General features: G+C 47.5%; 3 protein-coding genes across 3 annotated transcripts; 2 read left to right on the top strand and 1 right to left on the bottom strand.

Moving 5' to 3' along the window:
• Positions 1-3,780: 3,780 nt before the first annotated feature.
• Positions 3,781-4,837, top strand: LOC128723698 (NADH dehydrogenase [ubiquinone] iron-sulfur protein 4, mitochondrial). Its single transcript, XM_053817462.1, has 4 exons — positions 3,781-3,884; positions 4,047-4,194; positions 4,258-4,433; positions 4,512-4,837. Exons 1-4 carry the CDS (start codon positions 3,838-3,840, stop codon positions 4,690-4,692), a joined length of 552 nt encoding a protein of 183 aa, XP_053673437.1. The 5' UTR covers positions 3,781-3,837; the 3' UTR covers positions 4,693-4,837.
• Positions 4,838-4,920: 83 nt separating this feature from the next.
• LOC128724694 (uncharacterized) lies at positions 4,921-14,418 on the bottom strand. The gene is made up of 11 exons (XM_053818415.1): positions 14,309-14,418; positions 13,693-14,245; positions 13,344-13,626; positions 13,021-13,278; positions 12,777-12,935; positions 11,971-12,416; positions 7,876-8,025; positions 7,329-7,625; positions 7,082-7,200; positions 5,360-6,722; positions 4,921-5,283 (listed from the first exon to the last, which is right to left on the bottom strand). The coding sequence occupies exons 1-11, from the start codon at positions 14,416-14,418 to the stop codon at positions 5,143-5,145; spliced, it is 3,879 nt and encodes a 1,292-aa protein (XP_053674390.1). The 3' UTR covers positions 4,921-5,142.
• Positions 14,419-15,795: 1,377 nt separating this feature from the next.
• Positions 15,796-18,853, top strand: LOC128725660 (transmembrane protein 135-like). Its single transcript, XM_053819420.1, has 6 exons — positions 15,796-15,811; positions 16,657-16,853; positions 16,914-17,741; positions 17,812-17,952; positions 18,022-18,188; positions 18,252-18,853. The coding sequence occupies exons 2-6, from the start codon at positions 16,707-16,709 to the stop codon at positions 18,367-18,369; spliced, it is 1,401 nt and encodes a 466-aa protein (XP_053675395.1). The 5' UTR covers positions 15,796-15,811; positions 16,657-16,706; the 3' UTR covers positions 18,370-18,853.
• The last annotated feature ends 5,042 nt before the right edge of the window (positions 18,854-23,895 follow it).

Genomic DNA, 23,895 nt, shown 5'->3' with positions numbered 1-23,895 from the left:
TAGCGGGAGGAGAGGATGAGAGCGTAGCGAGGGTAAAGGACGTTTTGTTTGTTCGTTTGTTAGCGCATAATGTTTATTGATATTACGGCACAAAGCGGCTGCGTGCGAGCGCGTGGTGCAACGGTGCTGGGCGATTAATTTCCTGCCCCCGACGACGACGATGAACGACGGCCGCACCGGGTGCGCGTAAACAAAACAGACCCGCCGCTAAGCTAAACATTCTATTTCCCAAGCAAACCCCCTCCCGCTGGTGGTGTGGTGAGAATGTCCAAAAAAAGAAACCACCACGAGTGCTAATCCTCCGCGCACAATGGCGTGCCGTTCGTTGCCAAAAGGATGGGAAGAAAAACGTGAAAAATTGCGCCACACGACGCATTCAAGAGTCGAAAAGTGCAGCCTACTCGAGGTGAACCGAGGAAGGTTAAGTCAAGCTTATCATGGCGAAAAACACACGACAGTGGGGGATTTTGTGTGTGTGTAATAAGCATGCAGATATTCAACCGAGGGAGTTCGAGGGTAGAACATGAAGGTGAAGCACCGTGCCAGGAATCGGGTTTTCCGCATCGACGTAGCAGCTATGTACACAAACTGGGGTTTTGACGTTGTTCCACATTTACTGCCACTTGCACAAACACCACTCTGGGTGGGGCACAAACAAAACTCCAAAACGGGTCACCATGGTACGCTCCACATGTCGTCACCTCTCGCTGGATAGAACCAGCAAAATTTGGGCCTCGATTCCCAACCACAGCCACAGCAGGGAAGGAGCACACCCGGGAAGGACTATTGGGACAAGGATTAGTGCAGTAGTACTAGCAGCAGCAGGGCTCGTAGTAGGCCACGCGTTGGCGGCTGGTAGGACAACTGAAACATGTCGTAATTCGACCGAACAACGTGCATGCTACTAGAGATGCTTCCCAGCACCAAGCGGGCAGGACGAACCCCTTTGGGAGCGATGAGGTGCATGAACTTTAAAAGGATTATCCTCCTCCGAGGTGCGGCCATGTTTTCGGCCCAGAGATCTATTTCAATTATCCAAACATGCGCCTGACTAGGCGGAGAAAATTGGAATCAGAGAAGGAAAGGTTCGGACGAATAATCCCACCACTTTCTCCCCCGAGAGGTGCGTCGTTCGTCCACCCACATGTGCCTACGGTGGTTCCTCGTTTGTAGCTCAAATGTCCTTTCCTAGGCAAGGGGAACGTGCTTGCTATTGCCTACTCGCCGGTCAGGGGGTAGGTTTTTTTCTCTACACCACCCAGCCACGGCCAGACGCTCGCAAATAAGGAAAAAGGGAAAATTTATTGATTTAATAATTCCAGCCTTCCAAGCCGGTCGGCTTCATGTGTCATTTTCCTTGCCTTCCGTTCTCGATCGATTTCTGGCGCGCCCAGCCGATATTGTTTTTTTTGTTTTCGTTTAGTTTCGCTTTGTTGTTTCAACTGGTTCTTTCTTACCTTGTATTTTCTCGCTTGTAGCCTGCTGCGATGAAATTGGGCCTCTTTTTCCGGCCTACTGAGATGTTGGTAGCTGCTTGTGATTTACCGCGCTAATAGTGGCACTTTCAACGGATCGCAACACGGTTTGAACGATTGCGGAACGCTTCCAACCCGCTGGCCGGAGTAACGGGGTTGCTTATTAAATCTTTCCCTTTTTTTCTTTTGCTTGCTTGCTCTTGCTTTTCTTCTCGTACCCACCACGATCACTGATTGATTTCCCGGCCAATCTCACCACGGCGGTGCACTATTTTTGCATACGCGCTTTCCCGCGTACACCCGCGGCGTGCTTCGCTGCACTTTTTTTCTTCCACTTCCACGCTGGGAAAACGATCGATCGATGCCACCCAGCACCGGAGTGCGTTTTGCTGCCTCCTACACCCCAGGAGGCGCGCTTTTCCACCCCTTCGGTGCAACACTGCGGGAACTTTGGGGCCCGGTCGTCAATCGGCGCCACCAAGACCTATCATTAGTGACGAGACGGGCTGTTCTCGCTCCGGCGCGTTCGTCCGCTGAGGGTGCAGCTGTGGATGTGCGTGTGTCTGTACCGACGACGACGACGACACGGCGAAACACAGCCCTTTCGCGGGACCTACTTGTGCTGCAAACGTTTCGCGATTTGGCCCACCGCACTCGCCGCTGGTTCACTCGCACATCGTGCGCTCTGTTTCACTCACACGCGCGGGCCACCCCAAAAAAAAGGGGGCAAAAGAACGTTATGCCGACCGCCGCCTGCGCCAGTGGTCCCAGGGGCACTTTCTCCGCTGATGCTGCTGCTGCTGCTGGTGCTCAATCCTTTCGCGAGAGTTGATGTATGACATTTGTGCGGAGCATTGGATGGATGGCGATATAATTACCCTCACGCGAGAACGGCCGACACGGATTTCAGCGGATGCTTGTCACACCCCCGTCCTGTTCCCCGACTTTCCGCGCTCTATTTGAAGGACGTGCCTCTTCTCGGGTCCGCAAAACTTCCTACGGTTCACCGCAGCACCCGAGCTCTGACACCGTTTTGGGGTGGAGGGCAACACAGTAAAACACCGCAGCGATTCCCGAAAGCTAGCTGCCGTCCGCACCAGAGACGTCAAAGTAATCGATAGTGCGCCCGTCGGAGCGATTTTACCACACAGCGAAGCCCCATACGACGATGCAACCTAAAGCCATAGTAGGCGAAGCCAAATGACACACACCGCCGTTGGCAACGAACCGCGCGCTCTTCCTACGCCGTGTATGGTTTCTCGCGCCCAACAACAAATTGGGGATGAAAAAAAGGAGCCCACGCGGAAAAAAAGGGTTATGGTAGAAAAGCGGTCAGGTTGCTTATGGCACTTGCACGTTTCACACGTCCACATGTACGTGATGCATGAACTTCGTAGGATAACGCGAGTGGTAAAACGGCGCGTAACCGAGATTGATTTTGTACTGCTTTATGTACGCGCGGTGCAACTGGGGGATGCTTCCAAAACAATCATCAGACATGAAAGACACCTTCACTTCTTCTTCTTCTTCAATTGTTTGCCCTCGCATCTACGGGAAGACTTTCCACTTTGCACGAGCGTAGTTTTCTAGCTTTGCATACCATTGGCATGGCCAACGTCTATTGAGAACCAAAAAACACTTCCCTTTCGCCCACAATTTTTCTGTTTCTTTGTAATTTTTGTGTAAGTTTTCGCGTATATAGTGAGCTACAGTGGGCGAGCGTGCCTGTAAACAACTGTGTTTTGACAGCCGTGTAGTAAGTAACATTCCGTGCAATGCAAGGTGGGACTATGCCTTACGTACCAAATTATCACACTGGCAAACTGAAACGGCTGATGCTAGTTCCATCACACTTGCAAACATTAAGAATGAAACCAGCATCAAATGTTGTCGAATCTATCAATCTTTTTGTTGTAGTGACGGTATTGGGTTGAAAGCTAGCTTAATCATAATACATAATTCATTCCAAGCCTATCTTCTAAAGCATTCAAACGTAGATCTGCAATGTACCGAAATAGTTGCGTATTGAATTGCAGCGGAGAAATTCATAACCGTCGACAAACGTTAAAACACGTGATTAACGTAAGGTACGATGAAAGTATCAGTTATTATGAAGGAGCATATTAAAGAAAAACATAAAATTTTTAAAGAATTAAGGGTATTATTTAAAAATCTTTATGTTAGCGCAACGGTAAATTGCGGATGAACTGACAGCATGCGCTATGAATTCGCCTGCTTGTTTTGTTTTCGCCTCTATCCTTTCCATTGACGGCGCTCGTGTTTTGATATCACTGTCAAAGTTTTGGACCCAGCAAAATCGTATCGATTGCACGGGTGTTTCGTGGGGAAAATTGTTCCTAAAATGAGTCTATTTCTACGTTCGGTAGTCAGGACTGGTGCCACGCAATGGTAAGACGCGTACCAAGGTTTAATTGTACATTTCCAGGAAGTAGCTTCTACTATTGCCATCCCATGCTATGTTGAACCCATCCGTTCCCCCAGTTTCCCGGCGGGATGATTGTGTAATCGAAATGTTTGTAATTTCGCATCATTTACATTTTTTCCTTACAGGATGCGGGCATCCCTCTCAACGTCATCGATTGTTTACAAGGACCCAAAGGCGCAGAAGGAAGCACCGATACTAGACGTGAGCGTTGTGCTTGCCAACGAAGAGGAGCGTGCCCGCGATCATCTACCTACAATAACTGTCCCTACGAAGGTTTGTACGTTTGAAAGGAGTACGAGCAGTGAAAGAATTGCTAAGATGCATCGTTAATTGCAGGTTGATCTCAGCCCGATCAGCGGTGTGCCTGAGGAGCACGTAAAGGAGCGTCGTGTACGCATCTTCATGCCGGCCAAGAACGCCATGCAGAGCGGTACGGATAATATTCAACACTGGAGCATCGAATTCGACAACCGCGAACGATGGGAAAACCCCCTCATGGGCTGGTCCTCTACGTGAGTGTTTGAAAATTGGGGGCAGGTTTGTAGAACACTTCATTTATACATTTTTCTGCTTGCATTTATGATCTCCAGCGGAGACCCGCTGTCCAACATGCACGTCGATTTTTCTACCGCTGACGAAGCGATCACGCACTGCGAAAGGAACGGTTGGAGATGGTTCGTCGATAATCCCGAAATCCAGAAGAAGCACCGTGTGAAGAACTACGGCATCAACTTCTCGTGGAACAAGCGCACTCGTGTTTCCACCAAGTAAAGCCACGTCGTTGTAGGACGCGCAATGCGCCGCAAGCACGTTCACCGAGAAGACGTACGCATTCGCGGTGATCGTTATTACGCTGTTAGCTCGTTGTAAATAAGACACTCAAAACCCGTCTGAATCAAACCTTTGATAAACTGTTCGATCGTTCACAAAGTCGAATATGCGTCAAAAAGTCTGTGCAGTGGATCATTCCTTTCGCGAGACCGATATCTTACAGCAGAAGTGCAATTTTCAGCACGTCAACTTTATTGTAATGCTACGGATATAATTCAAACTTAATTCCTTCAGCTTTTAGCTAGTCTCTTCTTTGATTTCGCATTCCCCAGGAATGTCCGTTCCGCTTGTAGGTAACTTTAGTGGAACTGCTCGGCTTAACGCAGATGGACGAAATTCAAGTATAAAATTCATAATATGACGCAACAGGCACTACAGGTAGCCACGTCGCTAGTAATTCTTCGTGTACGTCGACGGACCATTATCCATCTGCAGCTGTTCCAATTGAAGCTGTTTCCGGATGGCGCCGAGCTGTGTGAGCACACGGGCTGACCCTTTTTCATTCACTTTTGTTCTCTCTACGGCTGGTACCTAGGGAGGCAAAAGAATGGTAGGAAAATCAAATTAAACGATGATCCATGCAGGATCGGGTGATGTCCATCCGTACCTCCCATTTTTTCTCCACCAGCTTGAGCGCGTCACTCTTCAGGTTCTCCGGTCGGTCACTTACGTACACTTTCGGTGGCGAAAGCGATGGCAGTAACGAGCCGAATTTTGAACCCTTCGTCACATGGTGATCCTCGTGATAATTGTACTGTTGTTGGTGCGAATTGTGCGTATTGTTCTTCCTACTGTTACCACGCTTCATCCAAAGCGTGTTGTAGTGACGTACGTACTTCGCGATTCGCTCGTCCAGCAGATCGTCTCCAACGGTCGCCGACGAACTCTCGTCATCTCGTCTTCCCTCATCGGCATCGGACGGGCTGGCCGGGCGAGAAGGAACACCGGTGGTGGCCTGCGTGCGCAATCTATTATCCACAGACACTTCCCCGTTGCGAATGTTTACCGACAGGACCGGCTCGGGCGTTTTCTTGCTCGGATGGAACAGCGAGTCCTTCTCGATGTTGAGCGAATACGGTGGCTTGCGGTAGTTGTTACGCACGATCACCGGATTCAGCACGGCCAGGTCGCCATTATCGTTGTCACTCTCGTGGTACTGAATATCGATCACTTTGTACGGGTTATTCGTTGGCGAAACGGCCGTTTTACGCTGTCGCCGAACGTTTTCCTCTTCCTGCTGAGTGGATTGAAATTGCGCATCGTACATCGTTCGCCGTTGTTGCTGTAACTTCTGCTGGATGGCGTTCTTGTCCGCATCCGAAGCCAAGGCGCACACTGCACACAGTGAGCCTGCTTTTGAGCCTCCTGTTCGCTTGATAGAGCGATCACATTTCACGCAACGACGATCGTCCTTTCCCAGCGATCGCTTACAGCCGCACTTCGCACAATGCTGCCGCTGATGTTTAGCATAATCAGACCCTCTGGGAACCACAGCCGGAGGCGGAGGAAGAAACGAACGATCGATATCGGCCCGGCAACTCTTGCAGTACTGGTACCGGTGATGATGATCCGCCGTCATCGAGTTCATCGTCGTTTCGCTGGAAGATTCATAATCCTGCTCGGAAGACAACGCAGACGAGGACGCTAAGTGGCCGTGTTTCTCGTTCTGAGCCGAATTGCTGAAATACCGGTACACCTTCGTGCGTTCATCACCGGACGAGTACGGTCCCGTTGGGACCGCTGCCGTCTGAGATACTGCCGCAGGTGGCGCTTTGACGCCATTCTCGGAGAAAGCTTTCCGTTGCCCGTCGTATGGGTTGAACAGCTTGTGGTCGTTCTCAAGATTTGCCAACAGCTGCAACCGGCGGATGTGGTTCTGTTCGTTGGCGATGCGAATCTTTTCGCTGCGCACCCGCTCGTGCTCGAGCTGCTCCTCCAGTTGCATCGTCTTAAGTTGTTGCTCCAACCGGCTGGAAAAAAACGGCAAACAAATGCGTGTTTAGTGGCTACACCGAATTGCCATTTGCGAACGGTTGCGTGACCGTAACGGCACACGCACACCCGGTAATGGATGCGATGTGTAGCACCGTTTTTTGGCAATGAAATACTTTCAACGTTCACTGGTTTATTCGCAAATAATTGACCGAATCTCCCTCCGATAACCGTTACAACACCCAAATCAAATGAGCATAATTGCGGGAAACAATTTCACTAACGTTTCCATTTAAGGTAATAGCAGGGCGGTTGGCTCTAAAATCCATTATGTGTTCTTCAAACGCACACAAAAGCCTTGGGTTTTTTTTCTCTTCTACTTTGCTGCGACATTTACCTGGTCAGCATTTCCTCTTCCAGCTTTTCCTTCTCACGCAACCGTTCGACCTCCTTGCGTTTTTCCTCGATTTGTTTGATCAGTTCTCTCTGATACTCCATCTTGCGGCGACTTTCTTCCTGTTAGTGTGAGGAAGAAAGTGTGTTAAAATTCAATCCAATTTCAAGCGCAAAAAGCACGTGTTTAGGAAATAATAAATGCCCTTGAACGTTTATCCTAAAGCCCCATCCGCTCCCATAATACCTACATCGGCCAACATCCTGTTCCTGCGATCGATAGTGTCTGTGTTAAGAATGGTAGGCAGATCAGTATGGGCTAAATCTTGGATCAACTTCTCACGCGGGCTACCTTTGCGGAAGTTCACATTCGCTTCCGCCACCAGCGACTTGCCGAAGCGAACCTGCGGCTGCTGTCCGCCGGCACCTGGAGGCGGTGGGCTTGTTGTACCGGTGCCCTTCTCATTCGAGGCCGTCACTGTCCCCGACGGTTTATTGCTGCCGAACTTTTGCATGTACTGCTGGTGTTTCGTCGTCACCTCCGGGATCTGATAATGAGTGGAAAACACGTGTTAACACAAACGGAAATGACGCTGCAGGATACGTGCTGTTTCGCAGTGCATGAAGGTGACATTGACCGGGGCGGCTTCAAGGGAAAGCATTTGTGGCAGCTGGTACAATTGCGCCCAATACAGCTAATGGTGTTCTAGTTATAATAGTAAAAAAATAGTGCAGTGCCTAATGCCGATTGCTGCTCTAATTTCATAATCCAAGATCCAAGAAACAGAGATAGTTTACCACGTTAGCAATGAAATTTACATTTTTCAAATACTCTTGGTACTCCTGCTGGCGCGCACGGGACAGGACGGTCTTCTGCTCCTTTTGCTTTTTATTGAAACTCGGAAAGTACGAAAAGAACGTATCCGAGACCCACTGTTCCATTTCATCCTGCAACGAGAGAAGAGAAAAAGACGCATCAGTAGAATGGCTTATCGATAATCTTAAACCATAGAAACCATATTCTCCCCCACCCAGTCAGAAAAGCACTAGAGAACTAGAAAAAAAAGCGGTGAGCAAGTCTTTAATCGACCACATCCAAAAATAGGTCGCCCTTTGCAGGATAACTCCACCAGGTGACGGGACGCGTTCGATTCAAGCTGTGACCCACGAACGGAATTAGATATTTATAGATGAATGTGTTAGCTATTATCATTTGCATAACAATTTGTTCGAGACCTGCGGCTACACTTTCTGCGTTATTGATCAAAATAAACCCGGCAGGCAAATCCCACCGACCCCGCGAGACCGGCCGGTAAAAAAACAATCTAATCCATCAGAAAACCACGATCACATTTGGTTTGTTGTTTCAGCGCGGCATGATGGCAGAATAATGTTGCATTCATATTGAGATAAACAAGTCCCTACTGGGGGTAATAACTCATCAACGAATTGAAAATTCCAAACCCATCGTAAACGATAGACCGCTTGTAAAATTTCACAACCTCTAGCGTGCACATACGACCATCGCGCCCGCCGGGCGACGACTACCCCCAATAACTTGTCCCAGTAAAATTTATCAATAAAAGGATCAGCTAAACAAACTCGTCGCAATGGCTAAACACATTAACATTTCATTCCGACAAACTTTTCCGTCCAACCCTATCCACTCCAGCCAGTGTTGGTGTGGGTTGGGAAATGACCTAAACCACCATTTTCAACCGTGCGGCTCCGGGCTGCACGTTTATTACGTTGCGGTTGCGAGGAGGCACTTTCCACCCATCCAGCTACGTGAACTTTCAGTGAGCGATGAGCGAGTAACATTATTCCAACACCTACCAGGCGCCTCCATCTGAAATGTAGGCAAATTAAAAAGTCACTGCAAACAGGAAATTGTAACCAATGCGACGTGCCACACAAAAAACAAACCGACCCATCTCCAGATTGGCAAGCAAAAAATGATACGTCACACCGGCGCAATGAACCGGCAGGCAGATAATAGAATTGTTGAACCATTTCTTCAACAACACGTCACCCCCCACACTGGGCGCTCATTGCTGCAAGGTGCAATTTAAAGTTGTGCAGTTTATCAACCTTTACAGCTCCACCAGAACCGGGCAAAACGGGGTGAGCTTTCGTTGGATTACACCGATTCCCTGGTGAACGGCTGAAAGTTGCGGTTGGGCCGGGTTCGTGACGAGAGCTGTTGAAAAATGTAACATCATCACCATCGCTTTCCGGCTTTGTTCTGTGCTTTCTTTTTTTCTTACAGGACTCACCCAATCAGCTACACTGTCTACCGCTGACGCAGAAAATAATCACTTTCCGGAAAGTCCACCAGACGTCTCCAGTTCTCCTCTGGGTGGCGTTTCCCTTTTAGGAATTATATTACATTTTTTTTTTGGAATTGGAATTTGAATGCGAGGGCTATTGAATTCTTGCGTACGTATGTTCCTGGCCCATTCATTTCGCTAAACACATAGTTTGAATGGCCGTGAAATTTCACGCCCATTCGATAGTGCTGATTCACGAAAGCTTTAAGAACGCGTGTTGTTTGGTAGTAAGAAAATGAAGCACAATAAAATGCTGAGTGTTATGTGGCGGCATTTGCAAAAACTTTACTCAGCTACTGTGTAGTATATACGAATTATTTTCCATTGCAACTGAAAATTGTCGGTAGCGGAGTTGAAGCACAAAATTGACCGACGAAACCCGCTGTTATTTTCGGTTCAAAGGCCAAAATATTCATACTGCAGGATCACGTATTAATTTGTATCCTTGAGGCGGCCGCCACAATAGCCGCATCCCACATGTGTCGGGAACGGTATAAACTATTCCGGACCTATCAAGACACCGGTCTTGACGTTCGATGTAATAAGATAATACGTACGTGCTGTTCCTAAACGGTTGCAAGAGGCGGCCCCATTGCTTTTGGGGAACAGCAAAAAAAAGATGAGGAAAAAAAGCAACATTACTAGCCGACGATACACACGAAGTTTCAATCGCCTGACGAAGAAAAATTGGATTTCACGGCCACGCTTTACTTTCCGCTGAGACCGGAGGGGTGAGAATTTAAAAACCCTCAAGCGTGTCTCACCTTTTTCCCCAATCAGCATGAGGCGGTGACGAGTGGCACAAAAAGGAATTGTGTACGCGAAAAAAATATGAATATAAAATCTAAAAAATGTAAATGAGATTAGTCTCACTTAGGCCCCATTAGAGCACTTCGAGCCTCGTTACTGCATGTCAGCTTTTATCGTTAATTTCTTAATTATTGCCCACGAACAAAGCCACGTGGTCGATGTAGTTGAAATGTAAAAATTACAACAGTAACGTTTCCGCGACGCACGGAAACAAAAGTAGCCCTTCGTTACTACCATAATTGATAGTAACGGGGTCTCCCCTACTTCTTTATCACGTATGCTTCCAATTAATATGCAACATTGACGTTGGGGTTCTATTTTTCTTTCCCTTTGATCAAACTCAAGAAAACATTCGATAGTAGTTTGCCAGCTGCGTCAGTTACGATCCCTGGCACTCGACGGCATAAGATCCAGTTATCGGTTTCCCTTTTTTCATATACGAGCGCCCTTTACCTACCACGTCGGAGGACGGTGGTTTTGATGGCAATGTATTTAGGACAGATTTGGAATTAATTTCCAATTTTCCTGCCCATCGGTCCTAGTCAGATGGATGTGGGACTTGCAATGGGGGAATACCGACGAGTGTAAGGACTTTCCGTTTAAGTGACTGTCAACGAGTATGCATCGCGGTCAACTCGCGGCACCAACGCGGAACTGGGTCCCGGACAGATGGCCCCAACCTCCCTTGTAACGTGATTAACTCCTCAAATACCCTGCCGATGCCGACGTGCAGCATTTAGGGTAGTTTTCCCGCCGATAAATAGTAGGCCACCAAGCTGCGATATATCAACGCACACTTGATCTTATTGCTTGCATCAATTCAAGGGGGTCACATACAATTCCATCAGGCATGTAGACGAAATTAGAGGTTAGTAGAACACCCCGAAAAGGAAGCAGCTTAACGTGCATTCTTCCGCGCAACAGTTTTGGAGACGCGAAAGATAAATTATGCACGTCTTGACCAGTACGATCCGCCACTAGTATCGGAATGGGGGAAATGGGATGAAATCTGTGTTGGAAATAGAGGCAATTAATTAATCCGAAGTGTAATGTGCCCTGCATTAGTAAAATGCGCCGCAATTTCATCGTCACCATCGCATGATAGATAGTGTTTTGCGTTATGTTGTCCTTGGGGAATTGCACAATATTTTGTTTGTAAAGATGGAAGATTTTTCAGAATACCCATTCATGATATTTTAACAACTAATATTGTTATTTATGCAAAGATATAAAAAAGGACATTTTTGACGACTTAAGAGAAAAATTTACTTACAATCCCGAAGGAAGTTTGATGTAATCCGAGTGGTCAGATGGCAGATCTGATGGAAATCGAAAAACACTTAAGAATATGACATTCTTTGAACATCCTTCAACATTCAAGCATTTTCAAGTAGCACTATTCAACGAAGCACTTTCACAGTACTTTATTAGCGCTTCTGATGCACATGGAAAACGGAATTTGAAATTTACGCGTATGGAAGACGTGTCACAAAACCGGGAGGCAGCACGTAATCGAGAACCGCGAGACGCCAACAATGTCTTAGCAAGAGGACATCTTGCAACGCACTGACCATTCGTGCTTCTTAACTTCGAGAACCGACCTGCACGGTGCGAGCCACAGACTACGGATGAAAATGATCCTGACATCACCCATACGACTGTGTAAGCCTTGGCGTTACTGCGCCGAATCCGTTCTCGTTTCGTGCGCTGTTGTGCCTTTTCGGGAAAGTATAACATAATCTGAAGGACTCACCTGTTGCGGAGGCTTTTGTGTTGCATGCTGTGATGATAGAGTTGTTGCTGGTTCTTCGGTGGAAAACGCTGATGGTTTATCCACGTTCTTTGATGCGTCACTATTTGCTGAATCGATCGCACTTTGAACCGGTGGTGGTGCAGCGGTATGCATTCGGGCACTAGTCACTTCTAAACGGGAGTCACACGCTTTTGGGATGTTCTTTTTACTTCTTTGCGAATTAGCTATCTCTTTAGAAACCTTATTAGCGGATACAGTACGCCGTTCTTGCACTTTGTCGGGAACATTGTCCTTTCGCGGTTTCACCTGTTGTCGTGGTCGAACTTGTTGTTTAGTAATGATTATTTGTGTACTTTCCATTCGTACTTTATCCAACTCTAATAGCCTTTTTTGTTTGGCAATGAACACTTCCAGTTCGTTTGAGTATTCCGACATTTTAAGAAAGCCTTCTTCAATTTTAAACCGTTATTCCCTGATCACGGGCGTTCGTTTGGCATTGTAATCAATTCCGCTAAAAATCGACAGTTTGTAATTCTCATGAAGCAGCACGCTTGAAGTGACACTAGGCAGAGAATGCTGACGGTGCTGTCAGTGTTCTTATATAACCGCGTGGATGACAAACAATTGTGCCAATTGTATGGTTTGAAATTCTAATTAATTCATTATTTAAAGTTCTGCACTTATTGTACTTATTAACTTCACTTAATGTACTAAAAATTGTATGTAATACGTTTACTTAATTGGTTTAATTTGCTTTGTTTTACCTTTGCCGTTTAAGATTAATTGAGCAGCTTGACCAGTTTTACCAGCTTTTTTCATTTTCTTTTGAGCTCTTCTGCAAAGATTTCTCACCAGTTTAATACGAAAACATGATAACAATAGATTTCTAATAGAAAAGTATCCAAGTTCAATCAAAGATAAGATGCTAAAGCCTACGAAAAACGCCAAGATACTTCCGGTAGAAACTGAAATTTGAATAAAAAATCACTGAATGTGAAAATCGTTGACCAGTATGCTAACTAACTAATGTGGCCTTATGAGTAAGCTTACCCATGGCATCAATGAAGTCGAAAATAATTCTACGACTGTAGCGAATTTTTGGTATACGAATGCTCCATTTGACAACAGGATCATTAAACCAGAACGTCGATCCATACTGCTGAAGCGTAAATGTAACGTCGTCGCAGTTTTTCATACAATTACATGCGCCAAAGATTTCCCGGAGCTCATCCGCCGTAAGAAACGAAATATAGCTTTGGTATAACTCCACGCAGGCTAATTGGGAAAGCTTACAATACCTCGAGGGATCTGAGAAATGCATGCAACTAAGTGTCAATAACATTGAATTAAAGTAAATGGTTTCTTTAAATTACCTGCGATTTGATAAAAGTAAGGAATGCAATCGCAATGCTTCAGAAACAAATAGAATTTACACTCCAATAAGCAAAGGCCATACGAGTAATATTCAGGGAAAAATTTAAGATTTGATTCGTGAGGAAATCGACATTTGCGCTGCTTTATGCTCAAGCTTCTAATGGCGGGGATTGAAGTGATCGCAAGAGCATTAAAGTCCATCTTGGTGAATGTGAAGAAGCCACGCTCAATCAGGAGCGATTTTCGAATAGTTGGCATTTCATAAGGACTATGAAAATATATCTACAAAACGCGTATTTTCCGATATCATTTAAGGGCTTGAGATTAAATGAAAATGCCTTAACTTACATTGCCATTTGAGGTGCAGTTCGAAATTGTTGCCGATGCTTCTCCATTAAAAACACTAACTTCGTACAGTTTGTCGTCACCATCGTAATTATCTATACTCAAATACTGAGCGATTGCAGTGTTAAATGTGTAGCAGATTCCCATCTCCGTTAGCGATCTTATCAAAACTCCTTGCAGATCACCTTCCATTGTGACGATGGCATTCGGTCGGTCGGTTATCTCATTTAGTAACTGCCTCAAATCGACACCCTCAAACTCATCATATTCTGCCAAACGGCCAACATTTTCGATATCGCTTTCCAACAGCGTGTCCAGAAATTCGGCATATCTTGGAGCCAGTTCTGGGTCAACGCGAGCGATCATTTCCTCACGTGCTCGTTCACTCAAACGCTTCTGGAAGCAAACGGTGAGGCTGGGAAACGTCGTATTCCACAAATGGTAATCACGATCTAACGCGATTACCGTAGGATTCGTCCAATAGCGCACCCAAAAACTACCCACGTTATAACACCCGGCTGTTATTGCCAAAGTAATTATACCAAACCAAATTGTTCTGGAACAAATATAGTATTCGTTTTTAAAATAACCCCAAAAGCCTTATGAAATGCATACTCACTTTTCAACGTAAGTACTTCGTTTGTGCACGAGATGAAACACCCCATGCAAACTGGTCTGTGCAAGCACATTTTGAATACTTTTCGTGAATGAGAACCGATAGAGCGCCATGACTGCAAGCAAACATCGCACGTGGTGCTATTTATATGAGTATTCGTTACAATAGGGTGCATTATTTATTCATATCCGCTTTTCATATCCAAGCACAAACACTTTTTTTTGAAAAGACGCCTAAACATAATTAACTGCATTGAATAAGCTAACATCAATCATAGATTATCAGTGAATAATCTCAGTGTCTATATCGATTGAATTTTTGTTTGAGTGTGACAGGATTTAAAAATACGATGTAGTTTGAAATATGTGGTTATGTATTGAATAACTGTTTAGATTTTTACTGTTGTTTGTTGAAATATTTCTTGAATTTGAAGTTCAAACTGTTCAAATAATATAGTAAGAGTAATTAATATAGTAAAAGCAATTGAAAAACAAATGAAATTTTGCGGATTGTAGTCGGATAGTTCATGCTATATAGTTTTGAAGAATTCTATTTTGTATTGGCTGCATTTAGTTCTCTGTGATATTATTTGAGCATTGAAAGCAACTATGGTGAGAAATTATCTTTATAAGTTCATTTTTTGTAGCAGTTTTTGCTTTAAAGACGAATAAACTTATGAAATCTAGTTAACGGCAATAGATGTGACGGTCGAAAAATTCAAATGCGAAGTGACATATTTCAAATGACGTTATGTTACTGCAATATGGGTATGTGCGCGATTGTTTTGGTTGATATTGTTGTTTGTAAAGGAATTCGTATTTTTTTAAACTTTGAGCGAGTTTTAAACAAAATTTGTAGCCTAAAAGTACTGAAAAACTTCAAAAAGTGGCAGAGCTTGACAGGAGTTTTGCATTCTACCACGTGTTGTACTAACGTTAAATGATACATCCTACTTTTACAAGTTGAATAGAATACGAAATTTAATCTACTTTTTCTTTCCCGCTTGAAAAGGAAACCGTTTTCTTATCAACGCAAGCAACATATCACTTCAGCATTGTGTTACTTAATAGTGTGTCCATTTCCCCAACCAGCAAGCGCAGCATCGGTGGCTTGCGCTTAAAGGCGAATGTGTTGTGCTCTGGTAAAAAACGGCAAGCGAAGAATCAGCTGTGTTGATAGTTCGGTGGTCACTCTACCGAGTAGTGTGCTAAAGAAATGAAGTGAAAATAAAATCCTCCCGCTCCAGGAGATGGATCTAAGATAACTTAGCTTGTTGTCAACAAACGCAACAAAGTAGCACCGCAACAATTCCATTATCATCACGGATTACTCTGCGATAAAGGGATTTAAGTCCGATAAGTTTACTTAGCGCTCATGCACAAATTATTGGATCAGTGTGCTAGAGTAAATCGCAGCGTTAAGTTGTCGAGTAGCCGATAATTAATCGCAGTTCGTCTGCACCGTAGAACTACGTTACGGCTACGTTACAAGGACGGGTCAGCAAAGGTCAGTATATTTAGTAAACCAAGCAAGTAGACATGCATGATAGCCACTTCACTTGGGCCTTGTTTGGAATCGGTTAATCGAAGCATAGTCAGTGGAATACATTTGCTTCTTTAATGATCGCGTCAAACGAAAGGTAGAATGAAACAAACCCATAAAACTTGCTATTTGAAACGAATTCATCAAAAATTAAGCAAATATTTGTGTCAAGTAAAAGTGGACTGGCAAACGTGTGCCTTTGCGTGAACTTTAAACTTTACCAAATCTAGCGTGTTGACGTACGTGTTATTTATTTCTATCACTGTTCCACGCCTTTCTATGATTGATAAAAGTTATCGTCAACCACCCCTCCAAATATTAAGTCTTGACTGATAAGGAACTGTGATGCGTTTAGCAGCAATCAAAGCGAACGACGAACGACTTTCGGGTGAGCGGCAGTAAACAAATTCAAAGCAACGCGCATCGCGGTCATCGATCAAGTAACCGTTGCGCCGTTGGTCTATGGAGCCGCGCAGACCAACAGCATGGTGTTATGTCAGCGATTAACTTGACTTACTTCGAGCCGCATTGAAACACTCGCCCTACTGGGATAATGACGCGATGACGATAACGAGAGAGCAAGAGAAAGCGAATCAATGTAGTAGGGAGCACGGTGGAAGGGATTGACCGTTTTTAATGGGTTTACGAGCTTTGCCTACGGTTTAATGTGCCCTACGCAGGAGTTCTTTTATTGCTTGTGCAACGTACGGTCTCGTGTGCACGTTTGTTGTTTGCTCGAATCAGCCTAATCGTTCGCCCGATCTAACTATGGTATCCATTTAACCAATACGACCATTTTTTTTCTTAAGAAACTAGTTTGGTTGGTTAGCTGCTCAGCCACGGCCCAAACCGACGCAAGATGCAGGTGCTGAGCAAGATGACTTCGGTGCCCGTCACCTGCCTCGAGTACGTGCATCCGTGGACGCCGTCATGCACGCTGGCGACGGCGGAACTCATGATCGTCGGCGTGCAATACTGCCTTCGAATTTACGCAGCCGTTTATGCGGTAAGTAGAACGCGTTCGTTGCTCTACAAAAACGTTAATTTGATTGTTTATTCGTTGTAGCTCTCTCTGGCAATGCGTGGACGCATTCCGTCCTTACCCGAGTTGACGAAAACGCTGCGTGGTTGGCTACAATCGACCGTTTTCCTCACAACCAATGCCTACAGCTACTCCATGGCCATGTGTCTGCTGCGGAGAGTTTTGGGCTCGTTTAACTTCTACACCGTCTCGTATGTGCCTGCCTTTCTGGCTGCTCTTGTTTCCATCATGATAGAACGATCGTCCCGGCGGGGTATGCTGGCTCTCTACGTATCGAATGTGGCTACCGAAACCTTCTGGAACATGCTGCAAGCGCGAGGTCTCGTCCGATCGATACCGTATGGAGAGATCATTATCTTCGGAATTTCGACTTCGGTGCTGATGTACTGCTTCCGCCGAAACCGCCAGCTGGACTATCGGGATTCGATGTTTGACGTCGTTCGATTTGCGATAGGCGACAGTGAGGTGATGAAACCGGAACCGGTGGCATCGGTAGAGGGATCCAGCTCATCCACGACGGACGGAAAGAATCGGGCGAACCAGCGAACGAAGAGTCCAAAGTTCCCGTTACCCTTTATTCAAGCCTTTCTTCAAGCATACACGCAGTTGACCGGACGCCTGAAAGCCATGGGAAAGCATACGCTCTGCCGCCATCGACACGGTTGCCTCTACGATACGCTCTCTAGCGGTGCGCGCATGTTTTCCATGGGACTGGGCATCCAAGTTGTGATGAAATTAGTGCTGCAGATGCGCAAGTTCATTAGCCGGCCGGCAATGATACGCAAAACGTTCCTTAACAAGGACATCGCCAAACTGGGGCTGTTCCTTGGCGGATTTACTTCTATTTATAAGGTACGTCTCCCATTTCATCCGTTTCAAGCTTAATTTTCCGCTCAACCTGAGTCTCAATTTGTCGTTTCAGATGTCTTCCTGTTTGCTTCGTCATCTAACCAACAGTGATAGTCCAATGTTTGCCTTCCCTAGTGGGCTTTTAGCAAGCGTCGCGTTCGCTTTTTACTCTGACAACACCATTGCCTTGTACGTGATGTGGAAAACATTACAGGTATGTTACACTCATCGAGCGCTCTGAAGGCGTGATAATGTCTTATGTATCACTCTCTACGTTTTTCAGATTATATACAACTGGGGTATAGATAAAGGATATCTACCAAAGGTGCCCGGTTTTACCGTCCTGCTGTATGCCACCAGCACCGCTCTGCTCTTCCACGCCGCTACGATCGAACCAGAAAGCCTGCGGGCAAGTTATTGGAAGTTTTTGTACTCAATTTCCGGTGGCAGGTAAGCAAGCGGAATGTGTGGTTTGAGGATGCAATGCTGCAAGAACTTTTTCCCTACTTCCAGAATCACCATTATGGATCGCAGCGGGTTTGATGTGTACGGGATGAACACCACCGGGCAGATACGAAACATGATTGAACTATGCAAAACGCAACCAATCCTGCAGGGACGATTGAGCTGAGAGCGAAAACAAAAAATAATGCCTTTCTAAAGAAAACATCACAGAAATATAATTTCTGAACGATTTCCAAAACCAAGCAATCTTGGCTGTCCCGTAAGCTGTGAGCTTTGGGTGTCAGAATGCGTTTTTAAGTTTCAAAGATTAGTGGACAGGCTCGCGTGGCATGAAACGGTTTAGCACGATCATTTCAATCACCTTTACCGATAGATTACTGCTCCGCAGCTTACGGATAGTAACGCGTGAAAGAAACCGACGCACTTAACAAATGCGGGTATATAGTCGTAAGAATTAAATTCACAGTTATTTTTTTTTGTTACATGGGGTGTTTTTGTTGCTTTTTAATAGTTCAGCACGTGTATGGTTTCTTCATTAGCGGAATTGTACATGCGTTGCAGGGGTACGCGCATTGGAAGCTGCGAAGAAATGTTACGTTTGTATGCTCCCGACTATCCGTTGCGTGTCGGAATAAATTTGCTTAGAAATAAAGGGCAATCGAATGTGTACGAATTTTTTTGTTTTTTTTTTATTTCCTCACCGAAACGAATCACTTTCCCCCCGATTCGTAAGTATCTGATAAACGTGCATTAGCGTTGCATTTACCATCGCAAGCAAAAGCTCCACCACTTGCATGCAAAGAAAGCTTTCACAAAGCTCCCCCAAATGAGAGCATTTTCCGGGGGTGGCATCCCCAACCGACCACGACCGGTGCCGTGACTGTTGCCGTCCCACTCTCACCTACGTCATCATCGATCGACACCGCGCGCACATAAAAAAAGGACACTCCGAGCCTTCCCCTTCGTGCGTATCCTGCCAGGCGGTCGGTCGGTCGGTCGGCTGTTGCTGCTGGTGGGTGAGCTTTTCACTGCCGTTCGGGTTCGGGTCTGGCCGCTTCTCGGGGCGCAGCGACCCAACCGCTATTACGTCAACGTGTGGCGAAACCCGAGCGCGAACGGGACGGTGCGCTTCCGAGTGTTCCTGCGGGCATCCGGATTCGCGAACCGGCCGCTCGGTCGGCTCTCAGTAGCCGGAGAGATTTCATGCGGGTTGGTAGACGTTGCCGCTGTGCGTTCGTGCAGAAGGCTCCACACTGGCCACACACATCTAGTGGAAACGTGAGGGGAAAGCAAACCACCGGGTGGGACCTGGACCAGGACCTGAAGACAAGAAAAATCTCAGCCCAACCGGATTCTGGTGCCCTGTTTGGGATCATCGTGCTCGTGGAGCAGAATTAGCAGCACCATGCGCCGAGTGCCAAACGGAAGCACGCTCTAGTAGCAAGGAAGAAATTTGTTTGCGCCAGTTGCAGCAATAGAGTGCAATCGAGTTCGCTGCCACGTTGGCCATCCCGAGTGCCATCTTCGTCACTTGAACGTGGGTGGTGTGTGTGTATGTGTGTGTATGTGCGCGCACGATTGTGTAAAGAAGAGCACTCCACGGGTGTCCAATTTGGCCGTTTGTGGAGGCGCTTACAACGGTAACGGTGTCGGACCGTGGCCCCGGGGATCCAGGATACTCAAGCACAACGGAAAGGACGAGAAGAATGTGTGTGTGTGTGTGTGTGTGCGCGCGCGGCCGCTTACCGGAGCGTGTGACCTGCCCTGCCGCGTACGTGTGTGCCGTGAAATATGAATAGTGTTTTATTTTTATTTTCTTTAATCTGTTCCTTTCATGCCCGCACCGACCGGTGGGTGCCCCTATTGGACCGATACGCGGGATCCGGGAGGAATTATTCCGAAACCACCGAGCCACCGAGTATGGTTCGTGACCAGCCCTTCTGCTTTGCTTTCACCGCCAGCGGTCATTACTGGCACGTTCCTGCCAACGTTTCGATTATGTTGTGCTGGCGTTGGCAAGAGAGCGGTAACCTCCGACCATCCTCATCCACCCGAACCACCCACACGGGCACACACACACGCACGCACACTAGTCATCGACCGGAACACCGTCAACCAGGGGGTCCTGCCGAGCGTGGCCACCGCAGGATCAATTCGTCGTTCGGGCGTACGAATTGGCAAATTTTTTACTGGCACGTTGTGTCGCGTTGGTTCGATTGCGTGCGTCGGCTGCGAATGGATGGGGTGAGGAGGAGGGGGGCAGGGGGGTTGGGAGCGCGGGGGGAGAGTTGTTGTTTTATTGGTGAATACCGTTGTGGCACGATTTTTTCGCTCGATCGTTTGGTGCGCCCTTCGTCGTCGGCTTATTAAACGAAAGGCACATAGAGGACGGCTGATGGGAGGTCCTTCGCGGGGAAGGTCCTCGGAAAAAGGGACCGCGCAAAGGCACGCATGTATGCGTTCTATTGTTTCTTTTATTCGTGGACACCATTGTGTGTGGGTGTTTTTTTTTCTGTTTGGCGAAGGAAAAACTGCGGACAATACAGTTGGTTGAGATGAGAAAATGGTGTCCAGATCCTTGTACCCGAGGAGCAAGAAAAGACGGAAAAAACGAGTAAAATAATCAGATAAAAAACAATTCCTTGACATTGAGCGGTGTGAAAAATTCTCGCCTGCTTTCCCCGGGGCGGCCAAAGCGAGGGGGGTGAAAAGCTTCGAAGGATCTGGCGCTGGTTTTGCAATAAGGCTAAAGAAGCAAACACATACAAGCCCTCCACGTTCACAAAAGAAAGCGGAAAGTGAGCCCGAAGCTGTCCTTCCGAGGTGTCCACAATTGTCGCTAGGCACGCAGGCCATCACCGGAAGTGATTGTCCGTTCCCGCGAGGCAACGCCGACGCACAACGCCACACCACCATTCCAAATCGCCCGGGTCGAATGGAATGGCGAACGCGATTTTTCCTGTCCCACGGTGTCCTTCGCTGGGGGTCTGGAGCACCAAAAATACGTGTCTATTTGTTGAGCTGATTTCGCTTTCCCAAAAGTGGCCCGCACCGATAATCACCGCACCGGGCTGCCGAAACGGTGTGGGGGTGGCTCATCCGCAGTTGATCGCCTAACTAATCCACCCTAGGGGCCCAGTTCAGGCAAACGGGTGAACTCATTTGCCTATCACTGCCAAACGCGGGGTTTTGAACTCGGCTCTAGCGCAAAGGCAGCTCGAGCGAACGAAACCTTCCGGAGCAACATGTGTATCTAACCTCATTTCCATAGTGCGCCGGTTTTCGTATCCCTTTTCCACTTGAACACGCGCTAGCGCCCGCGCGTTCCCTTTCCGATCGTTGTCGCGCTCGCTGTTCAAAAGGACCATCGGGAGGGGGGAGAGCGGTGGATAGGAGAAAGAAAACAAAAGAAAAAAGGACAAACGCGAGGAACGAAAACGATTGGGCTCGAGAGATTGCGAACGGCCGCAAACGAGCAACGCCCAGAGGGTCCGCGCGTGTGTGTGTATGATCCCATCCCGCTTTAAGTGTGCTAGAATGGGCTCTAGCCCCCCCCCCCAGGATCGACGAAGGTCCTGGAAGGGAAGCAAGCAAGGCAAGGATTAGCACGACCGTTTGTTGCGTTTGAAGGCCGGTCATGTCGTCCAGCGACCCATATTTACTCAACACCGAGGTTGATGGCACCTGGCCCGCGTGGAGATCGGATGCGTTCCCATACTGGGCGTATAATTGGCCAGGCGCGTGGGTGGAAAAGCTGCGTGTGAGTGTGTGTGTGTGTTCAGGGGTGGTGATATCGTGGGTTGGCGCCTCCACGATGGCGGCCGGGGTGTAAATATTGCCCGAGACAGACCACAAGCGCACCGCACCGTCATCATTAGCATCCTGGTGGTCGACGTACACCCACCCACCCATCCACACACACACAGACACATGAACAGGAACACACTTATTGTGCGGTTCGGTTTTGCGGTTGCTTTGTTTTAGCGTGGGAAGATCGATCCTCGCAAACCGCGAACTGAGTGCGTGCGTGAGAACGAGAGAGATGGTGTTACAATTTTATTTTCTTTCTCTCTTTTCGCCCTCCCCCTGACCCAAACGCCTCCCCCCCCCCCACACGCGTACAGCAGCAGCGTCCTCGCCTCCTCCCTCGCGTAGGGAAATGTGCCCGTGATGAAATTGTGAACGAAACGGAAAACGAGCGGCTGGTTTTTTTCCCGAAGCGCCAGTACGGAAAAGCAATAGGCGGCTACGCGCGTAGCCGTGTGTGCGAGTGTGTGCGCGCTGTTTTGTTTGATTTGTTTGACCGCTAGCGTTACGACACCTCGTTACGACGACCGAAAAGCCCCGTATCCCTTTTTTTTCCGTCTGAATGTGTGTTTGCGTGTGTGCATGAGTGTGTGTGTGTGTGTATGTGGTACAAAAGCGTGCCCATAGTGTGTCCTATCATCGTCAACGCGTCAGCGTGCAACGTGCGTGAAAAGAAGAAATCAATGGAAAATTAATCGCGCACATCGCCCGGAGGCAAAGAAGAAGAAAGAAAAAAACGCGCGCGTGTAAGCACCTTCCAAAGGACCATCCCTAGTAGGCCGTGGCGTTTCTTAGCACCACCAGCAAAGAACCCCCGTTCAGAGAGGTTAAGCAGGCCACGTGGTGGTGGTGGTGAAAAAAAGTTCTTCGCACACCGTGACGCGCCCCCCCCGTGTGACAAGTGACGACAAATTGTTGCCCGCTTGGAAGGGCGCACGCCGGTGCCGCACTGAGGGATGCCGGGATCCTGTGGCGCTAGTTCCAACATGGCCGCCGGAGCTTTAACGTGAGGGTCGCGAGTTGAAACTATTGCTTCTCGGTTGCGCGTTTGCGGTTCCCAGGAGCTGGTTGCACTGTAATCGCGTTCGCCTTTGCCCTCGCGAGTAATGTGGGTAAGTAGATTTGATGCATAATTACAGATAAAACTAGACACCGCACGCTCATCACCACCGGTGGTGGCGGCCACCGGTTGCTGCCGGTGCGGGCGAGCTTCCTCGGGTGTGTGAGCCCGTACCGCTTATTGCATGGCCGCACGAGCCACGAGACAGGGTGACCAGGGTGAGAGGGTAATATTAATGATCTTGTCCACCCCTTGGCTTGTGGCGGGGGTTCGAGAATCATCATACATCTTGTCGGGGATGGGGACGGTTATGATCTCGGTTTTGGAGCTTTTGCTGGTGACGTTGCTGGCACTGCGTTGTTCGGTGTAATTGTTGCTTTCATTGTGGCGGGTGGAATCCGACGTATTAGCGCCCTGATGGCAGCGGGAAGATAAGCGGGAAACGCTCCGAACATTAGCCGGCAACGATGTCCTTTAATGTGTTCGGGCATGCTTGAGACAATCGGGGTTTGCTTCTCTCCGCTTTGTAGTGCGAATGACTAATGGGAGGACCGCCATTATGCGGTGGAGGCGCCATCGTTACACATGTGGCGCTACGATTTGGTGGTCATTGAATTTCCACCCTCTCCACCGAAACGACATTTTGTATCTGCTGCGGGGAAAATGTCACGCAATTTGGAAAGATGTGCCACCGGACCAGCGTGTTTTATCTTTATCCCATAGCCTCTTTTTTTTCGGGGGTGAATACTAATTTTCGCGCGATTTTGAGAAACCTGTGACCGCTGAAACAGGGACACTTTCAACCACCATGCCACCCCACGAACA

Source organism: Anopheles nili, chromosome 3, assembly GCF_943737925.1.
Source record: "Anopheles nili chromosome 3, idAnoNiliSN_F5_01, whole genome shotgun sequence".
NCBI lineage: Eukaryota > Metazoa > Arthropoda > Insecta > Diptera > Culicidae > Anopheles > Anopheles nili.
Note: the sequence above shows the minus strand (reverse complement) of the source record. Positions and strands in the feature narration are given on the sequence as shown.

Excerpts from the sequence above, each read along its gene's own strand:
- LOC128723698 (XM_053817462.1), top strand. The coding sequence starts at position 3,838 with ATGAGTCTATTTCTACGTTCGGTAGTCAGGACTGGTGCCACGCAATG. Across the intron at positions 3,885-4,046 it reads AGGACTGGTGCCACGCAATG|GATGCGGGCATCCCTCTCAA; the intron begins GTAAGACGCGTA and ends TTTTCCTTACAG. Across the intron at positions 4,195-4,257 it reads CAATAACTGTCCCTACGAAG|GTTGATCTCAGCCCGATCAG; the intron begins GTTTGTACGTTT and ends CGTTAATTGCAG.
- LOC128724694 (XM_053818415.1), bottom strand. The coding sequence starts at position 14,418 with ATGGCGCTCTATCGGTTCTCATTCACGAAAAGTATTCAAAATGTGCTT. Across the intron at positions 14,246-14,308 it reads CGAAGTACTTACGTTGAAAA|AACAATTTGGTTTGGTATAA; the intron begins GTGAGTATGCAT and ends TATTTGTTCCAG. Across the intron at positions 7,626-7,875 it reads TAAATTTCATTGCTAACGTG|ATCCCGGAGGTGACGACGAA; the intron begins GTAAACTATCTC and ends ACTCATTATCAG.
- LOC128725660 (XM_053819420.1), top strand. The coding sequence starts at position 16,707 with ATGCAGGTGCTGAGCAAGATGACTTCGGTGCCCGTCACCTGCCTCGAG. Across the intron at positions 16,854-16,913 it reads TTTACGCAGCCGTTTATGCG|CTCTCTCTGGCAATGCGTGG; the intron begins GTAAGTAGAACG and ends TATTCGTTGTAG. Across the intron at positions 17,953-18,021 it reads TGATGTGGAAAACATTACAG|ATTATATACAACTGGGGTAT; the intron begins GTATGTTACACT and ends TACGTTTTTCAG.